The sequence below is a fragment of the Falco biarmicus genome, chromosome 16, assembly GCF_023638135.1.
Source record: "Falco biarmicus isolate bFalBia1 chromosome 16, bFalBia1.pri, whole genome shotgun sequence".
Classification (NCBI taxonomy): Eukaryota; Metazoa; Chordata; class Aves; order Falconiformes; family Falconidae; genus Falco; species Falco biarmicus.
This window is the reverse complement of record NC_079303.1, coordinates 8,202,849-8,229,251: the sequence shown is the minus strand read 5'-3', so window position 1 is coordinate 8,229,251 and position 26,403 is coordinate 8,202,849. Positions and strand designations below refer to the sequence as shown.

Below are 26,403 nucleotides of genomic sequence, written 5' to 3'. Positions count from 1 at the left end.
GAGCAAAGTAGAGGAAAAGGAGCGTGTTCCAAAACAACGTAACTGCAATGAAAGCTAGAGTTAGGCTGACATGAAGAATTGCTTCTCAGGAGCTTTGCAGAGCCAGGGCTAATGACTTAGGGCTAATGTCATTGCTGTCTCCTCAGAGATTCCCATGGAAAAACTGAAGGCGTTGTAAAACAAAGCTCAACAAAGTTTCCCTGTTGTCTTACACAGGAAAAGCATTTTTAAAGTTGTCGATGGGTGGCTGAGAAGGTGCTTGTTTCTGCTATTTCCAGCTGTTTGATCAATCTCTTTTAGGAAAAATCACCTGAACAGGAAGAAGAGGAGAAGGAGCAGGAAAAGGAAGACACTGGTGAAGAGCTACGAACTGCAGTTGTTGAGGGTGTGAGAAACTCTATTTGTAATGATAGCCATCAAGTCCACAGTGCTTCCAAAGACAACACTGGTGAGAGAAGTGAGTTAGTGAATACTGATCTCAGTTCTTCCTCTATAAATATTAATGCACAGTAAATGAACTGAAATGGTGATTGACTTCTGAAACAGTAAGTTTTTCCCTTGCCTGTGAACCCTAGTGGGCATTGGCAAGGAGGAAAGTAGCTTTTGTTCCTTTTCGTTCGTTACTGAAGAACAAATTGTGGCCTTGGATTCCAAATGATGCTACATGGAGCAGGTGTCATTCTTGGTTTTGTTGCTGTGTTCTCCCTGAAGTGATCAGAACAAAATGCACAGTTGAAAAAGAGGAGGATTAGAGTGTCTTGGTGTGACAGTAGTATTCCCCTTTCTGGCCCGTACTGTCAGACTGAAAAGTTGTGATTGCTCTTGGCTGAAGCCTGGGAAAGATTTGAGTCAATCTGAGAGAAAGCTGTTCTGTTCCAGTGCCTCACCTTGTCCAGTTTTAAAATGTAGAAAGTCTCTCCAGTGCCACGCTTGAGTGTGCTCGAAAGCATTGCCCCGTCAGTCAGGGCTGAGCACTCCGGTACTCACCTCAGGTCTTGGAGCAGGAGGAGAAGGCACGCTTTCCATTGTCTGTCTCCAGAGAGTACTGTGGTATGGTAGATGTTACCAGAGCGTGTGTAGCTGCTGATCAAATGCTACAGAGCGGGCCTGGCAGAACCTGCTGTATTCCAGGTGTTGTGCCTGTACATGCTCTTCTGTTGGTGCATTTTACCATAAGCCTGCATTTGGCACAGTGTAAGTAGTCCTAGCTGAGGCTGGAACCAGCAGTTCCCCTCTGCTAGGACGGGTGCCCTCACTGGTCTCTAGCTCCTTTCCCGTTTTTTGTGTGCATGTCTCCACAAGAGCGAATCCTGAATCAGTTTTAGCTAATGGACTAGCTTAAACCAGAGAAATTAAGATAGTTTAATCTGGCCAGGAACCTACTGAGACTGAGCCTTGCGTGTGTCTAGTAGAGAAGAGATTCGGATGTTAGCCCCCTGAGATAGAGACAAGTTGTGTGTTTGGGGTGAGTTTTTGGGCTGTGAGCCTCTCCTCTTTTTAAATGGCAATGCTTAGGTGTCTACCTTCTGGGAAGGTGCAGGGTAAAAACTGCTAGTCAAGGAAGATCTTTTCTGGTAGTGCTACAAATGTAGCATTGTTTCTTGGTGATCTTAGCATGAAGATGTGTCGGATGGTGTTTCTGCGGTACTTCTTGTACAGTGGATAGTGGTAGTCAATGGCAATTTCTGGAGCTGTGGACTGGAGAGCAGGTGACCTAAACACTGTAGGCCACAGGGCTGCAGCGTGCTGGAGCCTTTTCCTGAGTGTGACCCAAACACGTCTTCAGTGCTGCTTGTAGCTGTGTCAGCTGTTGTGCATAGCCATCTCCTGCTGGAGAGGAGGCAAGAGAGGTGGCGATCTAAAGGAAATACCATGATGTTGTGTGCTGGGTGTGAAGAAACCCTTGAATAACACTCACTTCTTAGTTTGTCCTCAGCAACAGAACCGCTGTGCGTCTTTTGGGCGCAGGGGTGATGGGGAAAAGCAGAGTGAAATAGAAGGGCTCAGTGTCTCACCTCTTACTGCATTTGTAGGTGCCCTGACTGCAGTGGGAGCACAGGAAGAGGAAGATGCTGAATCTCCCTGGGATTCTGAGGTATTTCCTGTGAAGGACACCGGGGTTCCAAGTGGTGGGGGTGGGGAGTGAGATCCAGAAGCACTCGGAGCTTGGGCCCTGCCGCGGCTGAGGCTTATTTCCCCTTTTCCTGGTTCTGCTGTATGTTTGTAACTGGGGGCCCTTGAAATACTTGTGCTGTGTGCTAGCTGTTCAGCAAGGCTTGGGGTGAAGGTAGGTCGAGCTAATGATTTGGGTCTCATGGCAACTGGCCCTTGGAGTTTGGTTTCTAGTACAGTATTGCGGCAGTGAAGTTTCTTGCTGCTTAAAATACTCTGAGCTCCTCATGGGGGCTGGTGGGATTGTTGCTTTTTCACCACACAACTCTATTCCGCTGACGTGTTCAGTGGTTGCCCTTAGGATCTGCAGCCTAGATGATTAGCTGCTTCGGAAAAGAGCCTTTCTACCGTTTTGGCCCTTTTTGAGAGTAATGTTCAACAGAAATACCACACGCGCTGGCTGTGTTTGCCCTTTTAGTTCTTTCTGTCTGTGGTAATGGGTTAGAAGAAAATGAGCTGAGTCTGTAGCTTACGCCCTCTGACTTTTCTTGTGAGGAAGAAGGAACTCTTCCCCATCTCCTTCTTACAAATACAAGGCTAAAATATTATTGGGGGGGTTTAGGTAGCCTTGGTTTCTGTAAGCTTTGTCTTGCTCGTCTTTGTTCAGCCCAAATAGTCTTTGTTCAACCCTTGCAACTGGGAGTAGCAATGTGTTTGCTCCCCACTGCAGGATGTGTGCCTGGGGAACATCAGCACAAATCTGAGTATCGGGTACCAGTTCAGTCCGAAAGTTGGGTCCCCCCCAGACCTGCAGTTACCGTGTTAATTCTCTCTTGCGGCTGTGCAGTTTGCCAACGTGACAGAATAGTTTAGAAGAGTTGTGAGGTTTTTGCCTAAGATCTGAAAACACACAAGTCTGCTGTGATTTTCCAATATACTGTGTCTTGATGTGCCCTTTCCAAGGGGCTTATCAAAGGCTTTTGTGATTCCATGCTGTGCAAGTTGGCTTAGCAGGAACATTTTGCATAGAAATGAGTTGAGAATTTGTACCGATGCTCACGCCCGTGTGTTATGCTCTACAGACGGATTCTGAAAGTCTGGAAGAAGGATCACCTGGTGTGTTGCTTCCAGCTGCAGACAGACACGGAGCACGCTCGCGGATTGTTTCAGGGGAGCGCCACACTGGTAACTTCCTGGTGGACTAAATGTTTGTCTGTAAACACGTATAGGCTGAAGTGAGCTTTTATTGATGTCTGCCTTAGGAATGCACTTACGGTGTGGGTGTGTGCTATAGCAATGGAGTGCTTAGTATTTGTTAATTAACACCAGCTATCACGGCGCTTGCTAGCAAGTTGTAAAGGAAGTTACCTTGTTTGCGTTGCGTGTGTCCTTTGGATGTGTTTGTATCTCTTTGGGTTCGGGTTCTTGTGGCATAGTGCTGAAAGTGTATGTGGTTTAGGGCTGACCTGTCTGAACACCTGAACATTCTTGGATGATAACGTAGCAGAAGAAAGCTATGATCTGGCCAAGCACTTTCTCCCCGTCTTAATTTTTGATACCTTACTGTTATGCTTTGCCTAGGAGCTAAAATGTGACTAAAAGTTCAGGGTTTCTGCCTGTACTTTGTGATGCTGTCTCTTGAGCATCTGGAGTGTAGAGTGGCAGGGAAGTTTTGCTGTTGAGGTAGAACTCTTATCTGAAGGATTTCTTTTTTACTAAATGGTCAGTCCTGCTTGTAGTGTAAGTACAATAGAATAGCTGAAGAAGCTAATCCACTCTTAGTTTAGTAAGCTGGAAGCAAAACTTTAAAAGCTCCTGGGAGTTTGTAAATCTACTTGTCGAGTCGTTGCCATGAAAGTCTGCTTTGTATGAACCTACTAAGATGAGTTTAAAATCAGTGTAAAAAGGGGATAAAAGGTGATTATGATAATCTTGCTAAGGTATTTCCATACTGCTAGACCACCAAGTTTCCTGAAATCAAATGCTGTTTGTTTTTTAATTATTTTTTTAAATACAAAAGTTTTGCTATGGAGCCATTCTTAATAACATTTCATACACTTCTTTCATGAGAGGACTCAAACTGTAAGATGACTAAAGCAGAGGACTTGAGAAATACAGGTGGGCCAGTAGATTGTGTGGGTTTGTAAGTGATTTAATGTTGGAAAAAAATCTTAAAAAAAAAATAAAACTATTTGGAACTGTGCTATAAATGCAGATTACAACCAATTGTAATTTGGGTTTTTTCTTTCCTTCCAAGCTGAACCAGAACAACCTGATAAGAACTAGTTTGATTATTCCTCATTGAATGATGTGTATGAGATTTCTATGTCTGCACCCATGTTTTCTCTGTCCTATCGATGGAAAGGAAAATATCCCTCAACATCACGGTCATAGAGCTGTTATTTTATATAAATCGTAGTGTTATTTTATGATAATTCATTACAGCAGACCAGCTTTGGCTTTTGAAATAATCTTTGTAGAAAGCAGGATTCAGCTCCTCAAAATAAGTATTTTGATCTTGTTTTGTTAACAAGCAAATCCTTATTGCTTCCTATGGATTGTCCTAGTTCTGTGAGTATTATTTCTTAAATCCAAGGTGCATGATGGGAAGCATGCATTGTCCATTTCTTGTATACTGATACAAATGCTGGATGATGAGGTAAATTGAATGTTAAGTATCGCAGTCTCGATGAAATAATGCTTGCAACTAATACTTAGTTGTAGAAACTACTGATGTTGAATGGAGTAAAAATTTTATAAATTAAATAAAAATTAAATCAAATAACACTTTCTAAACCATTTTTCACTTCCAGGCTTTTTGGAGAAACCCAACAATTCCCAGGTAAGTATTTGTTCATGTCAGACTGACTACTTGTTCTGCTCATTAAATATTATGTAGTTACTTTAAGTGTGATTTTTTTTTTTTTTTTTTTTTTTTGTCATTGGATTGTCTTTCATAGCTGAAGGCCCCTGAATCTGTTTTGGAAAGGAATGAAACCTCTCCTAACAAAAAGCAACAGAAATCGGGTAATGTTCACTTCATGTGGTTCTGGGTTTAGCTTCATAATCTTTCTAGATAGGAGTATTTATTAAAGCATCTGATTTGTTTTGCAGATCTATTGGAGGAATTTGGCTTAGGAGATGCAGAAGATGTTGAAGGTATTCATAACAATCTCTTTGTAGTGTTCTTTTATGGACAGACACTTTGTACTTGCAATTTTCTTTCTAATGTTAAATTAATGGCTCTAGCAAGGCATCCCGGGAGCAGAAGATCTACTGAAATATACCTCTGTGTATGTGCTTGCTCCCTCCTCTAGTCTGCTGTTCAGCACTGTCCATACCCTTCCATGATGTACGCTTCCTACACCGTACTTGCTGTCATTTCCCCTTTTCAGGCAGTCCTGAAGTTTGCTTCTCTTTCACTTTCTCAAACCCCCCCTTCCTGACTTTCCTGGGTCTCTGAGCATGTGCTGTGGCTGATTCCAGGCTAGGGATCTGTAGGCTAGGCTGTCCAGGAGCTGCAGGTGAGCCACAAAGGGTAATTCTTGGGCTCGTGCCGTAGCTGTAGTTTTCAGGAATTATTACTTGCCTGGCTTTATCTCTACCTGTCTGGCTGTTGTTTTGAAACATGTACAAACACGTTCCTCTGAGGCTTCCCTCTCTTGTTTCATGGAAAATGACCAGCAGGCTCAGAGGCAGGGGAAGGAAGTGAGGAAGAGAGACAAGATGGGAGGAAATTAGTGTCAGCGTGTTTCAGGAATTCTCTTTTCTTCGGAAACAAGGCTAAAGTTGAAGCGGCTAGCTGGTTCGCTATGTATTGGAGAGAGGATATGTAACCTTAATGGGGTTTTAATGTCTTTGTTCTAATGTTTTTTAATTTGCATATTTGATAATTTGTGTTGTATTTTGTATTAATCACACTTGTTAATCAGATGAGAAACAATTTGCCACTCAGGTTTTAGAGTTTCTACAATTGGCTACTGACAATATAAACCAGAGAGAGGTGAACAGATATGTAGACAAGTAAGTGGACTTGTAACTTCTAAGTATAGAATACAAATAGTTCCAAGTTCTTTGGCGTCTTCACTTTAGGGGAAGAAAAAAAAAAAAAGTACTGTTCTTTTTGACAATAATAGAGGTGCAACTTCTCTCTAGAAGTATCTCCCTCCTTCTCCTCTCGCTCTTCTCCCTTTCATGTGTTTGCAATGGGTAAGCAACAGGTCCCCTTTTGCCCTTTATTTTGCAGTGACAGTGTTCTGGTAAGACACACAGATATTTGTTAGAGGTTGTTCAGTTAAAACGTGAGTTTTCGTTATGTCTGTATTCCACAGTAATGTGGAGTGTAGCCCCATAATGGACCAGTACGTTACAATTTTACAAACGTGGAAAGGAAAGGTTGCCTTTTCATGGCTCGTTTCATGTCAGCTGTTTTTCCTGTGTGGCTTTATTCATTTGCGTCATGCTGGTTTTTACCCGTATGTTATCTTGAAGGTCAGGTGCTAAGAAGTAGATGTAAAAATTTCTTTCTTTCAAACATTTTATGTTTGGATTGGGGTTTAAGCAATTTAGATTGCTTCAGCAAAGCATCATCATTCCTGCAGCACAAATATTTCTGACTCTAAAGGGGTTGAATGCCATCCTTGACAACTTGATTTCATAAATCTGGAGAACAGGTACAGTATCTTGCATAATTAAATATCCAATGAGAGATGGAATTTCCTATTCTATTTACTTTGTTACTGACTCATAGTAATACATTCTAAAAATTATTTTTGAGTCAAAATAAAATAGCAGTGTTCTCATGTTTTCTGTATAGCAAAGTAGCTGCTGTCCACTGTAATCTGCAAAAAGTCGTTATGTACATTATGTACAATTTATGAGGAGGGAAGTCTCAGAATAGAGTGGAGAGGTAAAGACTAATTGGAAAGAACTACGATGACTAGAAGTCATCTTTCAATGCTAGCTAGAGAGCAGACAGAGTAAAAGGTGGGGGAATGACAGGCAAAAATACTGGAATCTGGTTTACCCTGTGAATTTTTTATATACATTTTTTTTGAATGACGGGCTCTTCAGAAGCCTTGGAGTAGGGTTCTACCAGTGTTTTAACTAAGAATTTCTCCCTGTGCTAAAAGTGAAGAACTCTTGACAATGAGGAGTCATCCTCTTTCACAGTGTTGACAGAAGCCAATAACACAGAAAATAGACTCATGAATTACTGCTCCAAGAAAAGAAGAAATTTTACTTGCAACAGCTAGTGGGAGAAGTCCTTAACTTTTTAGTTGATGTTTTTTGAGTTATTTTTCCAGTGGTTGGAAAAATAATTACTGACTAGAGTTACTGACACGATGAGAACTGGAATTTTGCAGGTAGAAGAACACTGTAGCCTTTCATCTTTCCTGCTTCTTCCTTGTTCTGTACCCATCATACAGAAATGTCAAGTTTGATTAAACCCTATGGAAAAGGATTCTTAGGGGCTCCAATGTTATTAAAATCTTATCTAAAAAGGGAGACTTCAGACTCAAATAGCTGCTGCTGAAATCTTTCCTGTTGACCGTGATGGGCAAGGCTGAACAGGAGTTAGGGTTGCTTTTCATTCTAGCAGCATGGCACCTAATTTTAAAGTGACTGCACTCTGAAACAGAATCCAAAAGACGAAGACACCTACGTACTCTGAACAGAGAATGTGACTTGCATCCTTAGAAGGGCAGTACAAAACTCTGGGTGCTCGCAGATCTGCTTTTATCCAGTTTTCAGGCGGATACAGTTGACCAGAAAAGCTTATTCAGTCTGTGTTGTGCAGACAAGAGAGGTGTCACAGCTCTCCTGCATCCACAAAATGTCAAAGTCTATCTTCTAAGCAAAATTGTGGTGCCCATGTTACGTGATGGGGGTGATGACGCATATCAAATTGTATGGTAGGAAGCTGCCTGCATTTTGCTGTTTGTGACCTGAATGAACATTGGTGAAGTGACAGAAGAAATCTGGTAAACGTACCTTCATGGAAGCAGAGTAGGAGCAGCCCCGTCTGTCTGACTGACTGAGCACCCGCTGCTGTACTTGGGTGGAGAGGCTTCTAGGAGTAGCACGTAGGCAATGAAAGTTTGTAAAAGGAGTCACCTACAGGAGAAAATGCCAAGAGTGAGGTTGGCCCTGTGACTCATAAATAGTGGACCCTTTTGTATTTTTATGATTTTATCTTATGTTCTTCCTGTCTTGCTCGCTTTTCTTGTGGGAAGAATGTTGTGTCCCTCTCCAGCAGCGAAGCTTTGTGTATTGAAAGGCTATTAGGTAGAAGCCATAGGATTATGGAGCAGGAAAGGAGATTAAGTGATTGAGGTGAAAAGAATCCATCTCTGGTTTTAGATGCCACACTTGACCTGCTGGGACTTGTTTCTTTCTGAATACTTGTTCCTTCAAAATGTTCAGTGTGCCTTCCCACAAACAATACAATGAGTTGCTGCTTCTAAATTGTGTCTGGAACTATCTGGAGTCTAGTTCTCAGATATAACAGGGATTCAAGGTAGGCACCCCATAATGGGGAGCCCAGACTGAGTGAGTGACTGCTTCCGAGGAGTTTGTGACCTGTCCAGTATTATGCAGAAATTCTGAGAGAGGAAAGGATGGAGTCCAGTTTTCAACAGTAAAAACATCCGGATCATGGGTTATTTCTCCACATTTCACAAGCCTGTCTTTCATTCAGTGGCCCGTCCATGTCTTCTGGAACAGATGGGGCACCAGTCTGACTGAAATACTCTGTCTAGATCCATGTCTAGAGACAGATTTGTGTCGTGCAAGGAATAAAGCTGGGGTCTTCAAGATTTCAAGCCTGTGACTTTGTTGTTCATGATTTTCTGTGCACAACACATAGGGAAACTGAAATTGCTGGAGGAATACTGTGTGGCGCACAGTGTGTCAGAGATACAGAGGTGTATATCTACGTATGAGAGAGAGACATTGTGCATGTTTAAGAAACAGGAATGGCCTCTTTGTGACCGTATATAATGATTTTCAGCAAATTTCCCTTATATATTAAAAAGTAGAATGCCCTGGAAGAAAGGAATTCACCCAGATGCATCTTAAATCTGTATTATGATAATTTTCTCTCGGAGTGCACAAATTTGAGGGGATGTTTTATTTTGTGTTAAGATTTTTGTCACAAGTAGGATGATTCAAGATGCACTCTAGGTGTAAATAAGTAGTATTAAGTCATGCTGGTTATAAAAATGTGTGGTTTTTCACTGCAGGTGTGTGGATAACTGGCTAGCTGAAAAGGGTCACATAGACATAGTCCAGCTGGCTGGACAGAAATGCACATCCCTCTCAGCTTATCTGAAGTAAAGCAAAAATACACTGTCCTTGGCTGTTCTTGTTACACAGTAACAGGAAGATTTCGGTGGGAAAAGAATGTTGCAGGTGGGAACAGAAAACTACAGAAGAGAAACTAGGGGCGGGCTTGGTATTTAGGCAACTAACCAATAATGAGCTTAACTTTTGTAATATGTATGAGCTAATTATAATAAGGTATAAAAGATGGCTGTAAGGCACAATAAATGAAGTCTGCTGACCACTCATATTGAGTGACTGTGTCTTCCCTCCGTCGCAACAAATGGCGCCCGAACAGGGACCCTAGAGAGGGCTGAACCTGCGAGCCACGGTTCGACGGAGATTCGGGTACCGGTCCTGAAAGCAGCGCAGGAGGCGGAAGGGCACAGTCCCCGCTCCCAGGAGCACCTACAGAGGGTCCCGCCGGCCACGCGTCGCCGAAGTCTCGCAAAGGCTGCAACAGCGCTGACGAAGGTATGGAGAGACAAGCGACGTATGATTCGCTCATATGCTTTTTAGAAAAGCGGAGTGTTCAGGACATAGATTGTAAAAAGGAATTACTCGGGTTATTAGCGTATGGGATAGCATCCGGGACCCCCGCGGCAGCGGCGAGTGGCGGCGCAGCCCGGCAGGCCCCTTCCCGGCCGCGGTTTCTCTCCAAGGCGGCACCCCCCCTCTCCGATCGGCGCCATGGCGATGCAAGCGGCCAAGCAAGCTAACATCTGGCTGCCCCCAGAGGTCAATCGGATCCTCTATATTCGGAACCTGCCGTATAAAATCACAGCGGAGGAAATGTATGATATTTTTGGGAAATACGGACCTATTCGACACATCAGAGTTGGAAACACTCCTGAAACAAGAGGAACAGCTTAAGCTTCTCAAGGAAAAATACGGACTTGATTACAAACCCACCAAAAAAAAAAAAAAAAAAAAAAGTGCTTCAGTCGTCCCCTACAAGAAATGGGTTTCTGCCTTGAACTAGCAAACATCCCTGTGCTTAAAGAGAAGCCTTTTTGCCTTGATGGAGATAATTTAGTCTGTATTCTGTATTTATGCTGTATTCTGAATGTGGAAATTGGTTGGGACTAGGAGGCTGGCTTAAAGGCATTTTGCAAACGGGATTATTATTTTTGATCATTATTGTAATAATAGTTTTTTGATCAAAACCAGCCAAAATTATTTGTAAGCATTAGGCATATCTGAAGAGAATGCCTTTATTTGAATCAGCAGTTAAGGTGTAGTTTAGTCTGAGGCTGTGGTTTTATCTGCTTCTGGTGAATTTTTGAAGTGATGAAATCAGAGATACAAGGTATACTAAGAGTTATGAGGTAATAAGGTAATAATCTAAGTAAGGGTGCTGTCTTTTGTATCTACAAGTGCAGCATGCTTTTATGTAGCAGAGAGAAACTTTAACAATAATGTTGCTTGAGCGAGATGTGCATGTGACGACTTGGGAAAAGGGATATCACAACTGGAGTGCAACAGTGTTTCTACGTCTGGCAGAGTGAAATCTTTCAAGACCTGAGTTTAGACAGTCTAAAATAAATTGTTAGCATTCAGAAAACCCATCTTAAGCCTCTTTTGCTTACATAGTGTTATGGAAGTCAACTGCTATTGTAGAGAATTAATGATTTTTTAATACTTATTAACAAATACTACTATTTTAACTTGAGGCAGTTGAGTGAGAAATACTCACGTGTAGCATTTGAGGGAATGTCAGCATAAATCGCACTTACAGTAAGACTGCATTTTTAATTACTGTACTCGTTAAGATTCGATGATGCCATAACGCTAAGGCCTTTTATCACAGATTGGTTCTGAACTAAAAGGTGTGTGCACATGTAGATATGCACATTTGTGTTATTTTCCTTAATTGGCTACAAAATAATATAATTAGGTTGGGGACTAGATCTTTGGAATTTGTCTATTATACTTCTGTTTGTTAAGGAACGTGCATAACATACAGCACCCATGTAGGCTTGGCTTGTGGCATAGTTGTCAAATTTAGCATAGACATTCAGACAGATAAGCAACGTACTCTTCTTGTGTGTATCACCTACAAGCCATTATGGCTTAGTGTGTAAATCTGTATGTAACTATTGAAAAATCCACTTATGAATGTATATAGCTTAGAACTAATTTTTTCCCTTTGTTAATTCTTTGATATCAATGAGGTATTCTTCAGAAAATGTATGGACTGGTTGGTTGCATAAGGGCAGCTGTTATTTGGACAGAAAATTGTTAACGGTCAGGGATTTTCCACTAAAATATTTGCAAATATTCCTAGTCAAACATCAGTTTGGTTTCTTTTTGGGTTTTGAGCTTGCATTAGTCCATGTTCAGAACTTTAAAATTACCTTTGAATTTTTTAAACTTTTTATATTACTGGAACAGAAAGAACATCTAAATTAAAGCTTCAAGCTAACTTTATTTTTCAAGTATTTCAGGAATTATACTTCTGAACTGAGATTTTATAAGTTGGCTGTGTATTTTCCTGTGTTAAAACGCTGTTATTGAAAATGGTCAACCAAGACTATGTCGCCCAAAATAAAAACGGGGGAATTGTGGATAACTGGCTAGCTGAAAAGGGTCACATAGACATAGTCCAGCTGGCTGGACAAAAATGCACATCCCTCTCAGCTTATCTGAAGTAAAGCAAAAATACACTGTCCTTGGCTGTTCTTGTTACACATGAACAGGAAGATCGCGGTGGGAAAAGAATGTTACAGGTGGGAACAGATAACTACAGAAGAGAAACTAGGGGCGGGCTTGGTATTTAGGCAACTAACCAATAATGAGCTTAACTTTTGTAATATGTATGAGCTAATTATAATAAGGTATAAAAGATGGCTGTAAGGCACAATAAATGAAGTCTGCTGACCACTCATATTGAGTAACTGTGTCTTCCCTCCGTCGCAACACAGGTGAGAACTCGGGATCTACCTTTCATATGTCATCATCAGCTGAAAAAGACGTGAAGGATGCCATTGAATATTATGGGGTGCAGGTATGTAAGCCCAAATATTTTGGATTACAGTCTGATTCAGTAAGTTGTATTATACACTAAGGTAAAGAAAACTTACCAGTCAGTGAATAATGCTGAAGAGAGAGTCCTGTAGGTGAAGGCTGTATTACAGTCTGAAGGAAAGTTGGATACAGTCGTCTTGTGGTGGGGTAAAATCCTTGTCACTATGTCGGATGCTTGCTGTTACACTGATCTGTTTTCAGTTGGTTTGCTTAAATTTTGAGGGGTGTTTTTCCTCTTGTGCAATGCTGAGAAACAGTGCGGCCAAATGCGGGGCTTTTTGCACAGGCAAAATGCACATTCAAGTGAAGAGGGAGATTTGTCTGTAATAGGCTGATCTGTTTGATGAAACATGCTGGTCTTCCTCTTTGTAAGCCAAAGGTCAAAGAGAACACCTTGAAATGTGGTGACCTTTCTGAGGCTTCCCCAGCCTCTGCAAAATATGCTCTTGTTTAGCCACGTGAAGTGTTTGAAAAGGGTTTTCTCAGAGGGTATCCTAGAGGGGAATAAGGCAGGTGTCCCGCTTGTGTTGGGCGTGCGGGGCAGGGCTGCACAGTGGGGTCTGGCGTCCTCTGGAACACCCGAAGGGACAGCGTAGCAAATGATTTCCAACCCACAGCCGGGCATCACGAGAGAGGGACGTGCCTAATTCTAGGAGGCAAAGCGCAGGACTTAAGCCTGTTGCAAGGTGGTAGTAGTTGGCCAGTGAGCTTGGGAAGGGGGAGGGTGAGACAGGTGGTGTCTGGCTGAGGTGCTCCTTCCCTCTTGTGAGCGGAGGGGTCTTTGCCGCGGGAGAACAGGGCCTGGCTGACGAGAGGAGCGCGAGGAGCGTGACGGTCTCAGCCCGCTGGGACACCAAGGCTGCAGGCCCTGTTCAGAAGGCACCACGAGCCGAGGAGGCGTGTGGGCAGGACTGTGACACGGGGCAGAAGCAGTCAGAACTGTTGAGAAACAGAGCGTGGGGACAGGGGCTTGAGGGGGCTGGGTAGGGTTAAGGCATGGTGCGGTTTTCCTGCAAGCTTGGGTTCCTGATTCCTGGGATGAGGGCAGGAGCAGGCAGGTTTCCCTAATAAATCCTTTCCTTTGCATCTTGGAGTGGAATTTATTATTTCTGAAGCTTGGGTGAAGAAATAATCCTCCCTTAGCCAGTTCTCTGTGTGGTGAACGGTAAGAAGCTTGTCATGTTCGTTCCCGTTGGGTTAGCTTAGGTGGCCGGGGACTATACAATGCCAGATGGTAGAGCGAGATGGAGGGAGGAGGGTGGGTGAGAAAATGTTGGCAGTTTAATGAAAAGTGGTATTAAAGCAATAAAACATGAAAAATAAACATGCTCTGTGACAAGCGCTGGCAGTTACAGAAAGCAAGCAGGCTAAAAGGTAAAAGCAACCCTAATGCCTAGGCAAACCTAACCCAAGAAACTGCTGTCTCTGAGTTCTCTTCTCTTCTCTTGTTAAGAAGATGGTGTGCAGTGAACCTTTCATTTAGTATCCCTTGATTTTTCTTATGAAAATGGCTTTCAAAATGCCTTATTTCTATTATAGGATGAGTTTGCAACAGTAATTGCATAGATCAACTGTAATGTTTTTTTCTTGATAATCTTTCTGTCTGTACCTGTTTACTTAAGGATAAATGTATTTTAGAAACTATCAACTTGATACAAAAAACAGCACATGAAAATCACACTGATAAGGCAGAAATTTCACATCAGAAATTTCACATCAGAAAATGAGGAATTGCACAGTGCTGACAAGCAGTTCTAAGTCCAAAACCTTGGAAAGAAAGAGATGCAAGATTGCGGGTTGAAAATGAGAAGAGGGAATTGAAAACAAGTTTTAAAAACGTTACAGCAGAACTAAAGCAGCTGCTTGGTGAAATTAATGAAACTGGGAAAACTCCTTGTGGAAGAAATGTCAGAAGATGGCTTCAGTGCTGAGCTGAAGAGTTCTCATGTTGTTTCGTCTCATGCAACAGAATCAAGTAACAGCTTAGAAAGTAAAGGTGAATTTGGAGACATTAAACTTATGCTAGGTGGAAAAGTACCCAAAATGGAAACTGTAATCCGAGTCTTGGTGTCCTTTCTGATCAAGATAACTGAAATGCAAACATGGAAGATACCTGGAGTACAGATGAAGAAGATTGCACAAACAATATCAGTGATACAAAGGTGCCTCTAGCAAATGGAAGTAGTAGAAACGTAGTGGGAGGTCCTGAGTACTCCCTGAGATACAGCTTAAAACCCAGTCTTTTGGATGACATTTCTAATATTATTCCTACAATAAGACAGTTTCTAGACGTGGTGAAAATGCACTTTTTGTAACAGAGAGGGAACTTGGAAAAGACTCTAGATTTAGTGATGATTTTCCCAGGGACAGCTTTATCAACAAAATAGGAGAAACAGAAATGGAAGGTCTTTTTGCAAATGCTCAGCAATCATACGCCATGCTGAAAAGGAATCTTGATGAAGAACTACAACAAGATACAGGAAGATTTAAGGGTAAGGTAGGAATGCTGCAAATAGTATTCCTGGCTTTGGAGAAAGAGAAGGTACAGCTGCCAGAAGAGGTGGTTCACCTGCTACTCTTTAATCTCACTCCGGATCAACGGTCCTGTTCACTTTAGCTATTCATCATTAAAGGAAGATGCTTCCTACAAATTGGGTTTTGTTCTAATGGAAATATGTTACTTGTGAACAAAGAGAGCAGTGGAGAGTTGTCTTTTTCCCCATTTTTGGAAAACGGAATGTAGTATTGCTCGAGTTTAACAGTAGGTGGCACTTGATTCCAGTGCAAGTAGTTATCACTTCATTGCCTTAAAAAGAAATCCATACAATTCTATCGGTTCTGATTCTGAATCAAAGAATGAAAATAGCTTCTGAACAGGGTCTTGACTAATAATTCATGTGCTGTGCTATCTGCGTGGTGTGTCTTCATTGCCTTTCACTAAAATTTGTCTTCCCTGTGAAACCAGTTGTGTTTGTGGGTTTGGGATCTTTTTTTTTTTTTTCCTCCCCTTGTTCAGGGAGCAGTAGCCCAGCACAGTTCCACTTGATATTCTTTTCTGGTGGTGTTACAACTGACATTGTGCAGTCCTCCTAACTCTTTGTCCATCGGTAATGCTTTCACTTTTTTGTTGTTCTCATGTTTTAAGATACACTATTGTTTTCTTTCTAAGGGCCGTATTCTTGTTATCTTTAATCATGAGTGAATTCAAAGTACTTTCAATGACATAATACGCTTTGTAGTGTAATTTTGTGAAAATGCTTCTCTAATTTTATATTATTTCAGGGGTAAACCCTGAATTAATCAATCTTGGATGTGGTGTTTCTTTTAGAAATACTAAGAAATACATGAAGCTTAACTTTGTTTTTATAGGTTGAGAAGGAAAAACGCAAACGAAGAATTTCAAAAGTGCAGGCGGTGGCAAAACAGGAATGTCTTGGTAAATTAAATATACCATCACACGACATCACTAACTGGCAAATGAAACAAAAGATTACTGTAAGGAAGAATGACTGTTTGAAAATGGAGAATGAAAACACGATAGAAGAAAAAGGCAAAAAGAATTTTTCATCTGAGGAGAGCTCAAAATTGATTAAAATGCCAATGAAATGGTAAGCTAAGGAAATAATCTCTAATTCCTATTTGTAGTACTATGTAAGTGTCTTAGGTTTTCTAATATTGTAGTAGTTGAAGTAGTTTCCTCAGTGGTGAAAGCCATAATGAGTAGTCCACTGCTTCTCAAAAAGTGAAGAAAATGTCTTTTTAGAAAACACGACACTCACAATATTCAAATTTATTGCCTGCTCTACAAAAAAGAAAAGGGAAAAAAAAAAAAAAAACCAAACCAATCAAATTGCTGTGTTTTCCTTGTCAATACTGAGGCAAAATGCATCTTCAAAACCAGAACTGAAGACTGGAAAAAACAGTTATTTTTGTGAGAAATGGCCACCTAGAAAAGAAAAGTAGGAACTTGGGGTTTGCTACTACTCCCTTTTCTAGGTGATTTTAGTGATCTCCGTGCAGTTGGTGTTTTCCTTTTCATTAAGTTAATATGCCCTTTGTCAGGAGAGGGGAAAAGATGATATTACCAAGCCAATTTCAAAAGTCTAAAGAAGGCACACGTATTTTTATGCAGACCTAAGCAGGAGCTTTTTCTGTCTGTCCTTCAAAGGAATCTCTGCTCTAGATGCTTTCTGTAACGTGGCTATTGGATATAGTCCAGCTTAACCTGGATCTAGCTCAGATTCCACGTGTCCCCCTCACTCCTAGGGGAAGGGTTTTAAATACTTGGGCGTATTCCACGATCTTTACAGTCAAGTCTGTGATTTTATCATAGATATTTTTTGTCTCCGTTTTTTCTGAACATCATCTTAAGTATGTCTGTTTCACAGAAATATTTTTTATAAACCTAGTCACTTGGTGATTTCTTACTTTCTTTCTGTGTAATGCAGTAAAATTGCCCTGAATGCCAAAGGTGCAAAGAAAAGTAAAAGACAGCCTTCAAAGCAGAAGGCTCATCAGCAGATGAGCTCTTCCAGTGGCAATCATGGTCAAGTTCCGGATGATAGCACTTCCAGTGAAACATCTGAGGATGAAGGAAGGTATGCATATAAGGAATGTTGAAAATAATACTTACTTAATGATAAAAATTGGCCTGAGAGCTAGAGGCAAGTTTGGGTTTTTGTTGTGTGTTGAGGTTTTTTGTAAACCTGATGCATATGAAGATTCTTGTTCTTCCGTGTGACCACACTACCTGATGCACTTTGTGTTGACAAACACTTTGCTTTTGTTTAGAGTGCTTTGAGCATGCTGGCCAAGTTAACCATAAGGTCACGTGCACAAATTCTGATTAATTACATGAGTGTGTGCACAGGCATAGAAGTATTTCATGTGTTTAAAACGGGTGAGGTATCTCAGGTTTTTTTCACTGCAGGTATCTCAGGATTTTTTGCCCTGCTCCCCGCTCCACCTTTTCTCTTGCAGCTGTGTACCCTCCTGACTTCTTGCCCACCCTGAACTTACTTGTGTGGGTTGTGGCAAAGTGAGAAAGAGAAGTTGTTGACACTGTTCAGCACTAGCTAAAAATCTGGTGTGTTATCACCACTGTTTTGGTCAGAAATCTAACACTCAGCCCTGTGTGGGCTGCTGCGAAGACAATAAGCTGCATCCCAGCCAGACCCAGGACACCAGAGAATCCAAAATTACAGTTCTTTGACCTGTAGGAGAAGGATTCTCGGTACTGAAGAGAGCTAAACCCCTGGTATTAAACAGGGAATGCACGTAACCGTATAGCTACATCTCTGTAGCTGTAAGATTTCTGTCACTTTGCGTGAAGTTTAGGGAACGGTTATTTCAACTATTTGCTTAATATCTTGCGGAAAAATTAGCCTTCCTGTAGACATAATAATTGTTTCAGTCTTGAACTATATTTAGCAAAGTTACTATACCAGATTTTAGTTTAATTCAGTTCTGCAATTAAGTTTTCAAAGCAACTGTATTATTCATAACGCAAAGTAAGCATTTCAGTACTGAAATGTATTTCTGTTTTCTAGACCTGCAGCAACAACCAGGAGTGAAAAGAACGAGGTACTGTAAAACTAAGTTCTTGATAAACAGTTTCTGTCAACTTTTAATCACTTAAATGGGAGCAGTGTTTATGTAGTGATCAACCAGATGTACAATTGCTGCTGGTATGCAGCTTTATTGTATTTGAGACAAATCTGTGGGCTGTGAAGGAGAGAATGAATCATTCATGCATTTGTAATGGTCTGTAATCCTAGACAGTGGAATTACAGAAAGTACTGTATTTTTTGTAGATCAGCATACCAATGGAAGTAACTGATGACCCTGGTTTAACTCCCTCATCTGACCCAGCTTCAGAGGATGTGGAATTACGAACTTCAACCTACAAGGAGGCTATGCTGCTGTTAGAACAGCTTCGTGTGGGTCATACCGGTATGTTTTCAAGTCACCGTCTTCAGCTGTTACAAGTTCCCCTTAAAACATGATTTCTTTGTATGAATTCCTAAGTATTTTAGTTTCATATTTTGATATCTCTTTGTGACTAGAGATCCCCCTCAAAAGCTGTGAAACTATCACCTAACCTGAGATGTTGCCTGTATTACCAGCCAACGTGCCTTATGTTATCATTGGTTCTCTGTCTAGTCAGAGCTGGAGAAGCGGTTTCTTGCAAAGTACAGTTCAGCTCCTTCTAATGCGGTCATCAAAAGTCAGCAAGAGCTTTTTCTTCTTTATATCCCCTTGATGTGGTTTAAGCCCAGCCACACCTAAACACCTAAGCACCACACAGCCACTCACTTGTTCCACCCCAGTGGGGTGGGGGAGAGCATCGGAAAGGGAAACGTGAGAAAACTCATGGGTTGGCATGAAAACAGGTTAATAGCAAAAGCCACGCACGCAAGCAAAGCAAAGCAAGGAATTCATCCAGCACGTCCCATGGGCAGGCGGGTGTTCAGCCATCTCCAGGACAGCAGGGCTCCGTCACGCATAACAAATACTTGGGAAGACAAAGTGCCATCACTCTGGATGTCCCTCCCTTCCTTCGTCCTCCCCCAGCTTTATATGCTGAGCATGATGCCGCATGGCATGGCACATCCCTTGGGTCAGCTGGGGTCAGCTGTCCCAGCTGTGGCCCAGCCCGGCTCCTTGCGTACCCCCAGCCTACTCGCTGGTGGGGTGGGGTGAGGAGCAGGAAAGGCCTTGGCTCTGTGTGAGCGCTGCTGGGCCATAACGAACACATCCCCGTGCTACCAACCCTGTTTGTGGCACAACTGTAAAACATGGCCCCGTGCCAGCAACTGTGAAGAAAATTAACACTATCCCAGCCACAACCAGCACACCCCTCAACAGCTAATGACAAAGAGTACAGCAAAATAATGGCTTTGCTTAAAAATAATAAGTATATATATATAACAAATTTCAACTGTCATAAGATGCTTGCATATATGCACAAGGCATTATATAAACATAAGCATCACTTACTAGGGCTCTTAAACTATGCTAAAATTTCATTAGGCAAGTGTTAACCTTGGCCGAAGGCCAAACTCCCCCCCCAGTGCTGCCACTGCCCGTCCTTGACAAAACGGGGTGAAAAAGCTTGTGGGTCACTGTGAAGGCAGGGCTGTCACTTCCCAGTGACTGTCACTGGCAAAACAGACTCCACCGATTAAAATACATTTGGATAGTGAGAAACAAAGACCCAAAACCCAAAAAGGACACGTCGGCACCCCCCCTGCTCAAGCTCTGCTGCGCTCCTTCCCTGCCACCTCCCCAGGCAGCGCGGGGAGGCTGCGGTCTGCAGTCGGGACGTAGCAGTTTCTCTCTGCTGCTCCTTCCTCGTCCCTTTTCTCTGCTCCAGTGTGAGTCCTCCCCCAGGCTGCAGTCCTTCGGGGAAAATCTCCTCCAGCCTGGGCCCTCCTTGGGTCGCAGGTCCTTCGGGAAAGATCCACCTGCTCTGGCACGGTGTCCTCCGCAGCACTGCGCTGTGGGTATCTGCTCCAGGAAATTGGAGGATAAAAGGGAGGAGTCACAGTTCAGAGCGGAGAAGACTCAAGATTTGAAATTCTTATTGGCTCACCAAGAAGCAGAATGGAAAAGTGATATCCAAAGCCTTAAGTATGTAAATTGTGGTCTGATAATGTATTATCTTGTCAGTGGTTTTGTTCCGAAAGACACTGATGGTGCAGGCAACAGGATGAGAAGTTTCCAGTCTTTTGGGTTTGGGTTTTTTGAATCCCGTGAGCCAGTTATGCTATGAAGTACATAATGTGAGAGGGGAAAAACGTCTGGATACCAGCTCCATGTACAGTCTTCTGGATGTTGTTCTAACTTTGTTTTCTAGCAACAAAAGAGCAGGAGAGTGTGTATGGGGAAATCAGATTTATAAGAGAGATTTGAGAGATGGTTGGGTGTTTTTTTTTTTTTTCATTTTGTCCTTGCAGCTTCAGTTGGCCTATAATACTAGGATTTCTGGTAACTCCACCCAGTGCAAGTCAAACCAGAGCTTAGAGCATTTGTTTGCTTACCTGTTTGTTTGTTGGAAAGGTCAAGTTTGGGATTGCCCCTTTCCCCACACTCCTGAGCTAGACCCGGAGGTGTGAGGTTTCTCATCGCTGTTGACATCACGTCAGACAGGGGTGGCCAGCAGGCACCGTAGGCAGTTGAGCAAGGACAACTGCAGAGCCCTGGCCTGGGAGGGGAGATCTCCTTGTGGTGACCCCCGGTGGGATGACGTGGCTGGGGAGCTGGCCCAGCAGGGCCAGGCGGCCCAGGCAGAGAGCGAGCTCAGCAGGAGCCACCGTGAGCTGGCAGCTGGGGCGGCCCGCAGCGGCCTGGGCTGTATGGGGGGCAGCAGTGCCAGGGCACTGGGGGCAGTGAGTGCCCACCCCTCCTCAGGGCTTGCTGAGCTGTGTCTCGAGCCCGGGGTCCGGTTTTTGGCCGCCCAGCCCAGGAGATCTTGCCCAGCCCGTGTGAGGTCGGCAGGGAGATGCCGGGCTGGCCCGGGGGCAGGAGCACCAGCCCTGTGAGGGGAGGCTGCGGGAGCTGGGCCTGGGGGAGTTGGGCCTCCCAGCGCGGGGGAGGGGAGTACGAGGAAGACGAGGCCGGTCCCAGCTTGGCCTGGGTTTGACTTCAGCAGGTGTTCAAAATCCTCAAGCATCTGTCAAGTATAAAGAAGTAGTATTTTCATTCTAAGTGAATTCTCCAAGCAGCATTAAATTTTTACTTTCAAAAGTTACACTTTTTGCGAAATTACACTAGGAATTACATGTAAAGCTTTTTCCTTGCAATATACGCCATTCAAATACAAATGTTTCTGTCAGTCTTTCAAGTAATTTTAGTGGTTGTTGATTCTTGTTTTGCAGAATTTCTAAAGCAGGCTTTCAATTGGCAGTTCTTCCCTTACGTTGACACTTGATTTTATTTTTTTTCTTTTTTTTTGTTCACTGTTGCAAGTATATGGGAAAAAATAGTCAAAATAATGATCAAACACAAAGCTGCTTTCTTGTTTGGGTACCGCGGGCACACCATGGACCGTTTTTTACCATGTCAGTGCTTATTGCTGATTGTTTCAGTTGGTAAAGAAGCTGACCTTCCATAAGGCTTTCCTTATAAATCAGCTTCAAAATGAAATTGCTGTAGTTTCTCCCAGAGGTAGATCCAACTGAGGTTTAAAACTGTTCTTAATCGTATTCAGCTTAAACCCCATGCATTTCTGAATCTGGTTTTGAACACTGACATCCTTCTTGAGTAAACAGAAGCTGCTTGTTCTGTCTGTGGTCAGCAGTTGTTTTAGACTTACAGAAGGCTTGCTGAAAAATTGTTGGGTCTGCCATAGATAAGTGGCGTGCTGATTCACCAGTATTGCTTCTGGTCACTGAATCCGTAATATGTAGGCAATGCTCAGTATACTAAGAAAATGTATACTAACCATAGTAAAAGTTTGCGATGCTTTGATCTGATGAGACAACAAACTCCTTTTTCAACAAAATGGCTGTAATATGAAGATGGGTTTTTTTAATTTTATTATAGAAGTGTGCACACTGGTGTGTGTTTCCCTGTACAAACTTACAAATAACTGATAAATCACTCAAAGTTTTTTTTTCTGTATCTTGTACAACTGATACCACGCACAATGGAATGAAGTTAGAATTCTTTAAAAAGTTAAAAAGTACAGTAAAAATATGAACTCTGAAAACATTTAACATTTTTTATGGTTTGAGTTGTCTCTGCAAGTTCATCATGTGGAACATCTACTTTTATATCGGTGCTTTTGTTTCTCAAATACTCTGTTAAATCCCAGATGTTCTTTGAAACAAGAAGAGGCAAAGAGACTCAGAGTAGAAGTGCTGTGTGAGAAAATGAGAGAAAAACTGCAAAGGAAAGAAGATCAATATTGTAAAGAAATGGAGGAGGAACAGAAAATTGAGTTACACTCAAGGAATTTAGAAATGGAGTTAAGAACACTGAGAAAGCTCTTGAAACAGGTATATTAAATAATGAATTAAACTCTTTGTCTTATTTTCTGCTTCTTTTCAATTGTATTCCAGTATGCCTAGAGAAGGAGGCGCTTTGCTCACGGAAGAGGCGTTGGATAACAATTGTCAAATTTTGAGAACAGTAGAGTACAGTTCGTTCACAATTGGGCTGTTCTTTTTTTTTTTTGCTTTGCAGTTTATTATTCCTTTTTTCCTTTTTCAAAATTTAGGTTTCATTTGTATTTCAGGCAAAGCCTGACCTTTTTTTTTAATTACTACAAAACATCCTGTATTTTGCCTTCTTAAATTTTCATAAGAAAATTTAAATTTATTTATTTATAGGTGGATTATCATAACAGTGGGGAATCAAAAATGTTTTCAAGTATGCAAGGGAGAATGGGAAGATGTATTGCTAGCTCTGTTTTTTCTTAAGATGCAAGCAGTTTTATTGTATTACTGTAGGTTGAAGAGGAACGTGATGAAACACAGAGACAGCTCTCTCAGGAAAAGAGGGCCAGAGCCCTTCAAGAAGGAATTTTGAACAACCACCTTGGGAGACAAAGGGAACTAGAAGAAGAGACGAGAAGATCTATAGGAAAAAAATCAGAGGTAAGCAGATTTTTTTTCTAAAAAGTCAGATTTCACCATGTTTGTTTTAAAGTCATAATAAATTTTACATAACTTTTTCTGTTTCTTGATGGTTTGTTTACTGTTTATCTGGGTAAATACCTTTCTTGTTTTCTCTTATGTCTAAAAGTTCTGGAAAGCAGCATCACTCCTGTATGTACCTGAATTACTTGTGCAAGTAGGAAACTAATAGAAGACACTATTTACACCGTTTCTTAACCTATCTGTTATTTTCCATTTCATAGACATTTTGTCATCACTTTTTAGGCTTTCTAGCAATGAAACACCTAGCTACCTATGGCAAGGTTGACCAGGAAGAAAGTTGTTTGACAGTGTTTGTGTTTCCATTGCTTTTTTTTTTTAAATTAGTTATTCCCTTATTGAACTTACTTCAAGTATGCCTTTCTTTTCCACCTCACATACTAAAATTTTATGATCGAATATCAGCAATGAATCAACTCTCTGTAAGAGTTAGAGTAACTGGAGGAGAAAAAGCAACCATAAACACTGTATTAAAAAAGATCTTGAAAAGAGTTTACTGAATTTCCTAAAGAATGTGCAGTGCCTGGAAGCCTTTTTGTTCTTGGCTGTGCTGCCCAATAAATGTAGGGTGAATGTGTTTAAGTGGAAAAAAGTTATACATACAATAAAGAGGAAATATACAGGACTATTGCATTCCGGGGGTGATTGAGTTTTATAGCTAACTTTCAGTAATACAAAAGGATAAGTGTTCAGAAGACATTTGAGAAGGAAAATACCCTTTCTGGCCTTGTTTTTACCAGATCTGTAGCACAACTAATTCAACCTTAAAGGCAGTATTAGAAAGGCATGCACATACAAGAAGGCGCTGTCATTTTAAAAGCTTTGGTTGCTGGTTTAAGGGGGGAAAAAACCGTAACTGTATATTTGGGATGTTCATTTAGGTTTTAAGGATATGTTGCACTTCCGTTGTGTACGTACATTGTACATGTGCATGGGTTCACAGAGTAGCTTATTGCCTGAAACTTCATCTTTGAAGTCATGCTTTAGTACTCGAAATGTTAAAATGCAGTTTATTGCTGCAGGTTTTTTGTAGATTCATTTCCCAATTGGCTCTTTACTCATTTTCCCTGTCATTCAGGAATCCAGCACTGATAGAGAACAGGATCTGTTGTACAAGAATCAGTTACTACAAGATAAGATTGCTATGCTAAGGCTAGAACTCACTCAAGTAAGACTTAGGCACCAGGAGGAACAAGGAAAATATTTAAAGGAAAATGAGACCTTGAAAGAAAAAAATGAAGCTCTCAGAAAGGAACTTAAACTGAACAAGGAAGCATTAAGACAAATGTTTTTTCAGTTCAACGCGGAGCTGGACTTACTAAAGACAGAATCTGCAGTGCTGACTTCCAAACTTGAGCAGACAAACAAAAGCAAGGACAGACTAGAGACAGAAATTGAATCATTTCGTTCCTCCCTGAACACTGCAGTTCAAGAACTTGAACTTCATTTGTCATCAAAAAGCAATGCTGAACGAAGATTTCCCAGAGAACGTGATGAATGCCTTTGCTTGCAAGTCGAGCTCCATCGTGACCTCTCTGACGTGCAAGAAACCAACAAGAGCTTGTCTCTGCAGCTGTGTAAAGCTAAAAGCAAAGCTAATAGGCTAGAAAATGAGCTTCACCAGTTGAAGCAAATGCTCAGAGAAAAAGCTTTGCTTTTAGAAATGACAAAAAAGGATTAAGTCAAGGCCAGTGTCGGGCAAAGGAATGTGATCATGCTCGACAACTTGAGAAAGATCCAGTAAGCAAACTTGTAATAAAACAGGAGTCCTTGCAGGAGCGATTGGCCCAGCTCCAGAGTGAAAACCTTTTTACTCCATCAGCAATGGGAAGAGATGCAGAACAAGAGGATCATGAAAGAAAAAATAGTGGATTATGGGCAGGACCGGTTTAATGACATTTTCAACAAACTTAGAGCTGATACAGAAAAGCAAGTTTATCTAATAGAAGAGCGAAACAAGGATTTAGATGCCAAGTGTACTGATTTAAGGGAACAAGTCTTTAAATATGAGACTGACGTAGTAGAAAGACAGGTAAAGTATATGCGTAGAAAGAACAATTTAAAGTTTGTCCATTCTTGAAATTAGTTTGTTCCTACAATGTATCCGGTGTAAGTTATATGCATGGGACCAAAGAATACTGATTTGTTCTGGTTTGTTATGTTTCTCTCGGAATTGCGGAAAGTTTTGGCAACGGGGATATTAGTCCTCAGATCTAAGCAGAGAACAGAAAAAAGGTATCCAAGTCTAAGCTTTGATCAAGAAAGGTGATTCTTCTCTAGAACTTTTTTTCATCTATTTTCCTTAGTCCATGTTATGCCCTATAGAATAGTCTTAAGTATTTGATGGTTTTGATCTAAGTATTGCACTGATGACATGAATGAGAGTGGTATAAAAGGAGGAACCATCCAATACATGAGGGCTGAGAAATGAAGATACAGAGAAGTGAAGTGGTTGGCGATAGATTTATATGAAGCTTCTATAGAGGGGAAAAAATAGGTTCTCTGTAAGCTGCTATCAAGATTGAAGAGTATTAGTAATGTCCAGCTGTTGATTTCTGTATGTGTTTTGAGGGTTCTGAGGGGCCTGCCTGTTCCTCAAAGTTCATGTCAGATGGTGAGCTTAAGCTTTCTCTTTTATGATGTGTAGCCACGCTCCAGCAGTACTGTCAATCATTGTAAACTGTGACTTGCTTTGTATTCTTACTGCCAAAATAATGGGTTCCTTTTGAAGATCATGTGAGAGAGTGTGTGTGTGTATATGTATATAGCTATATATATATATATGAGCTATCCAGATTTTTGTAAACCTAATCTATCAGTACTTCTAAAACGAGCTGAGTAAGAAGACAAGAGGATGTGATTCAACATACCCTTAAAGTGTATCTCAAAGGAGCTTTCAGATATTTGTATTCGTTTAATTGTATTTGTATAGTGAAGAAACAGAAGAAAGAACAATCTAACACAAAGTCCTGCCTTCAGTCACCAGAGTAATATTTGCAGTCAAACTGTGGCTCTTAGATCACAACAGATTTCTTTGGGTTTTGTTAGGAAAAAAATACCCGATTGCAGTGTGTTCCTGTGTATTGTTCAAGGAAGAACAATACCTGAGCCTTTTTTATGTGTTAGGAAACAGAAATCCTCATGAACAGCTGCTGATAGTCAAAGGTGCTCAGCCTGAGAAAGATGACGAGAGGTCATCATCCATGCAGATGCCTGCTGGTGGCAGGCAAAATTTCATACTTTTGGGTTCAATCTAGACAGGTCTAATTGTATAACAAAA

General features: G+C 41.5%; 1 protein-coding gene across 1 annotated transcript in view; it reads left to right on the top strand.

Annotated features, from left to right (window-relative positions):
- Window positions 1–25,444, top strand: part of LOC130159841 (ankyrin repeat domain-containing protein 30A-like) — a 42,051-nt gene extending 16,607 nt beyond the window's left edge. The window contains 21 exon segments of the mRNA XM_056361877.1: window positions 301–457; window positions 2,034–2,095; window positions 3,195–3,297; window positions 4,926–4,954; window positions 5,073–5,139; window positions 5,227–5,271; window positions 12,360–12,442; window positions 14,085–14,171; window positions 14,173–14,214; window positions 14,217–14,353; window positions 14,355–14,515; window positions 14,518–14,742; window positions 14,745–15,022; window positions 15,832–16,070; window positions 16,911–17,060; window positions 18,012–18,045; window positions 18,276–18,414; window positions 24,005–24,033; window positions 24,202–24,799; window positions 24,802–24,932; window positions 24,934–25,444. Coding sequence (XP_056217852.1) covers window positions 301–457; window positions 2,034–2,095; window positions 3,195–3,297; window positions 4,926–4,954; window positions 5,073–5,139; window positions 5,227–5,271; window positions 12,360–12,442; window positions 14,085–14,171; window positions 14,173–14,214; window positions 14,217–14,353; window positions 14,355–14,515; window positions 14,518–14,742; window positions 14,745–15,022; window positions 15,832–16,070; window positions 16,911–17,060; window positions 18,012–18,045; window positions 18,276–18,414; window positions 24,005–24,033; window positions 24,202–24,799; window positions 24,802–24,932; window positions 24,934–25,203 — 3,066 coding nt within the window. The 3' untranslated portion in view covers window positions 25,204–25,444.
- The last annotated feature ends 959 nt before the right edge of the window (window positions 25,445–26,403 follow it).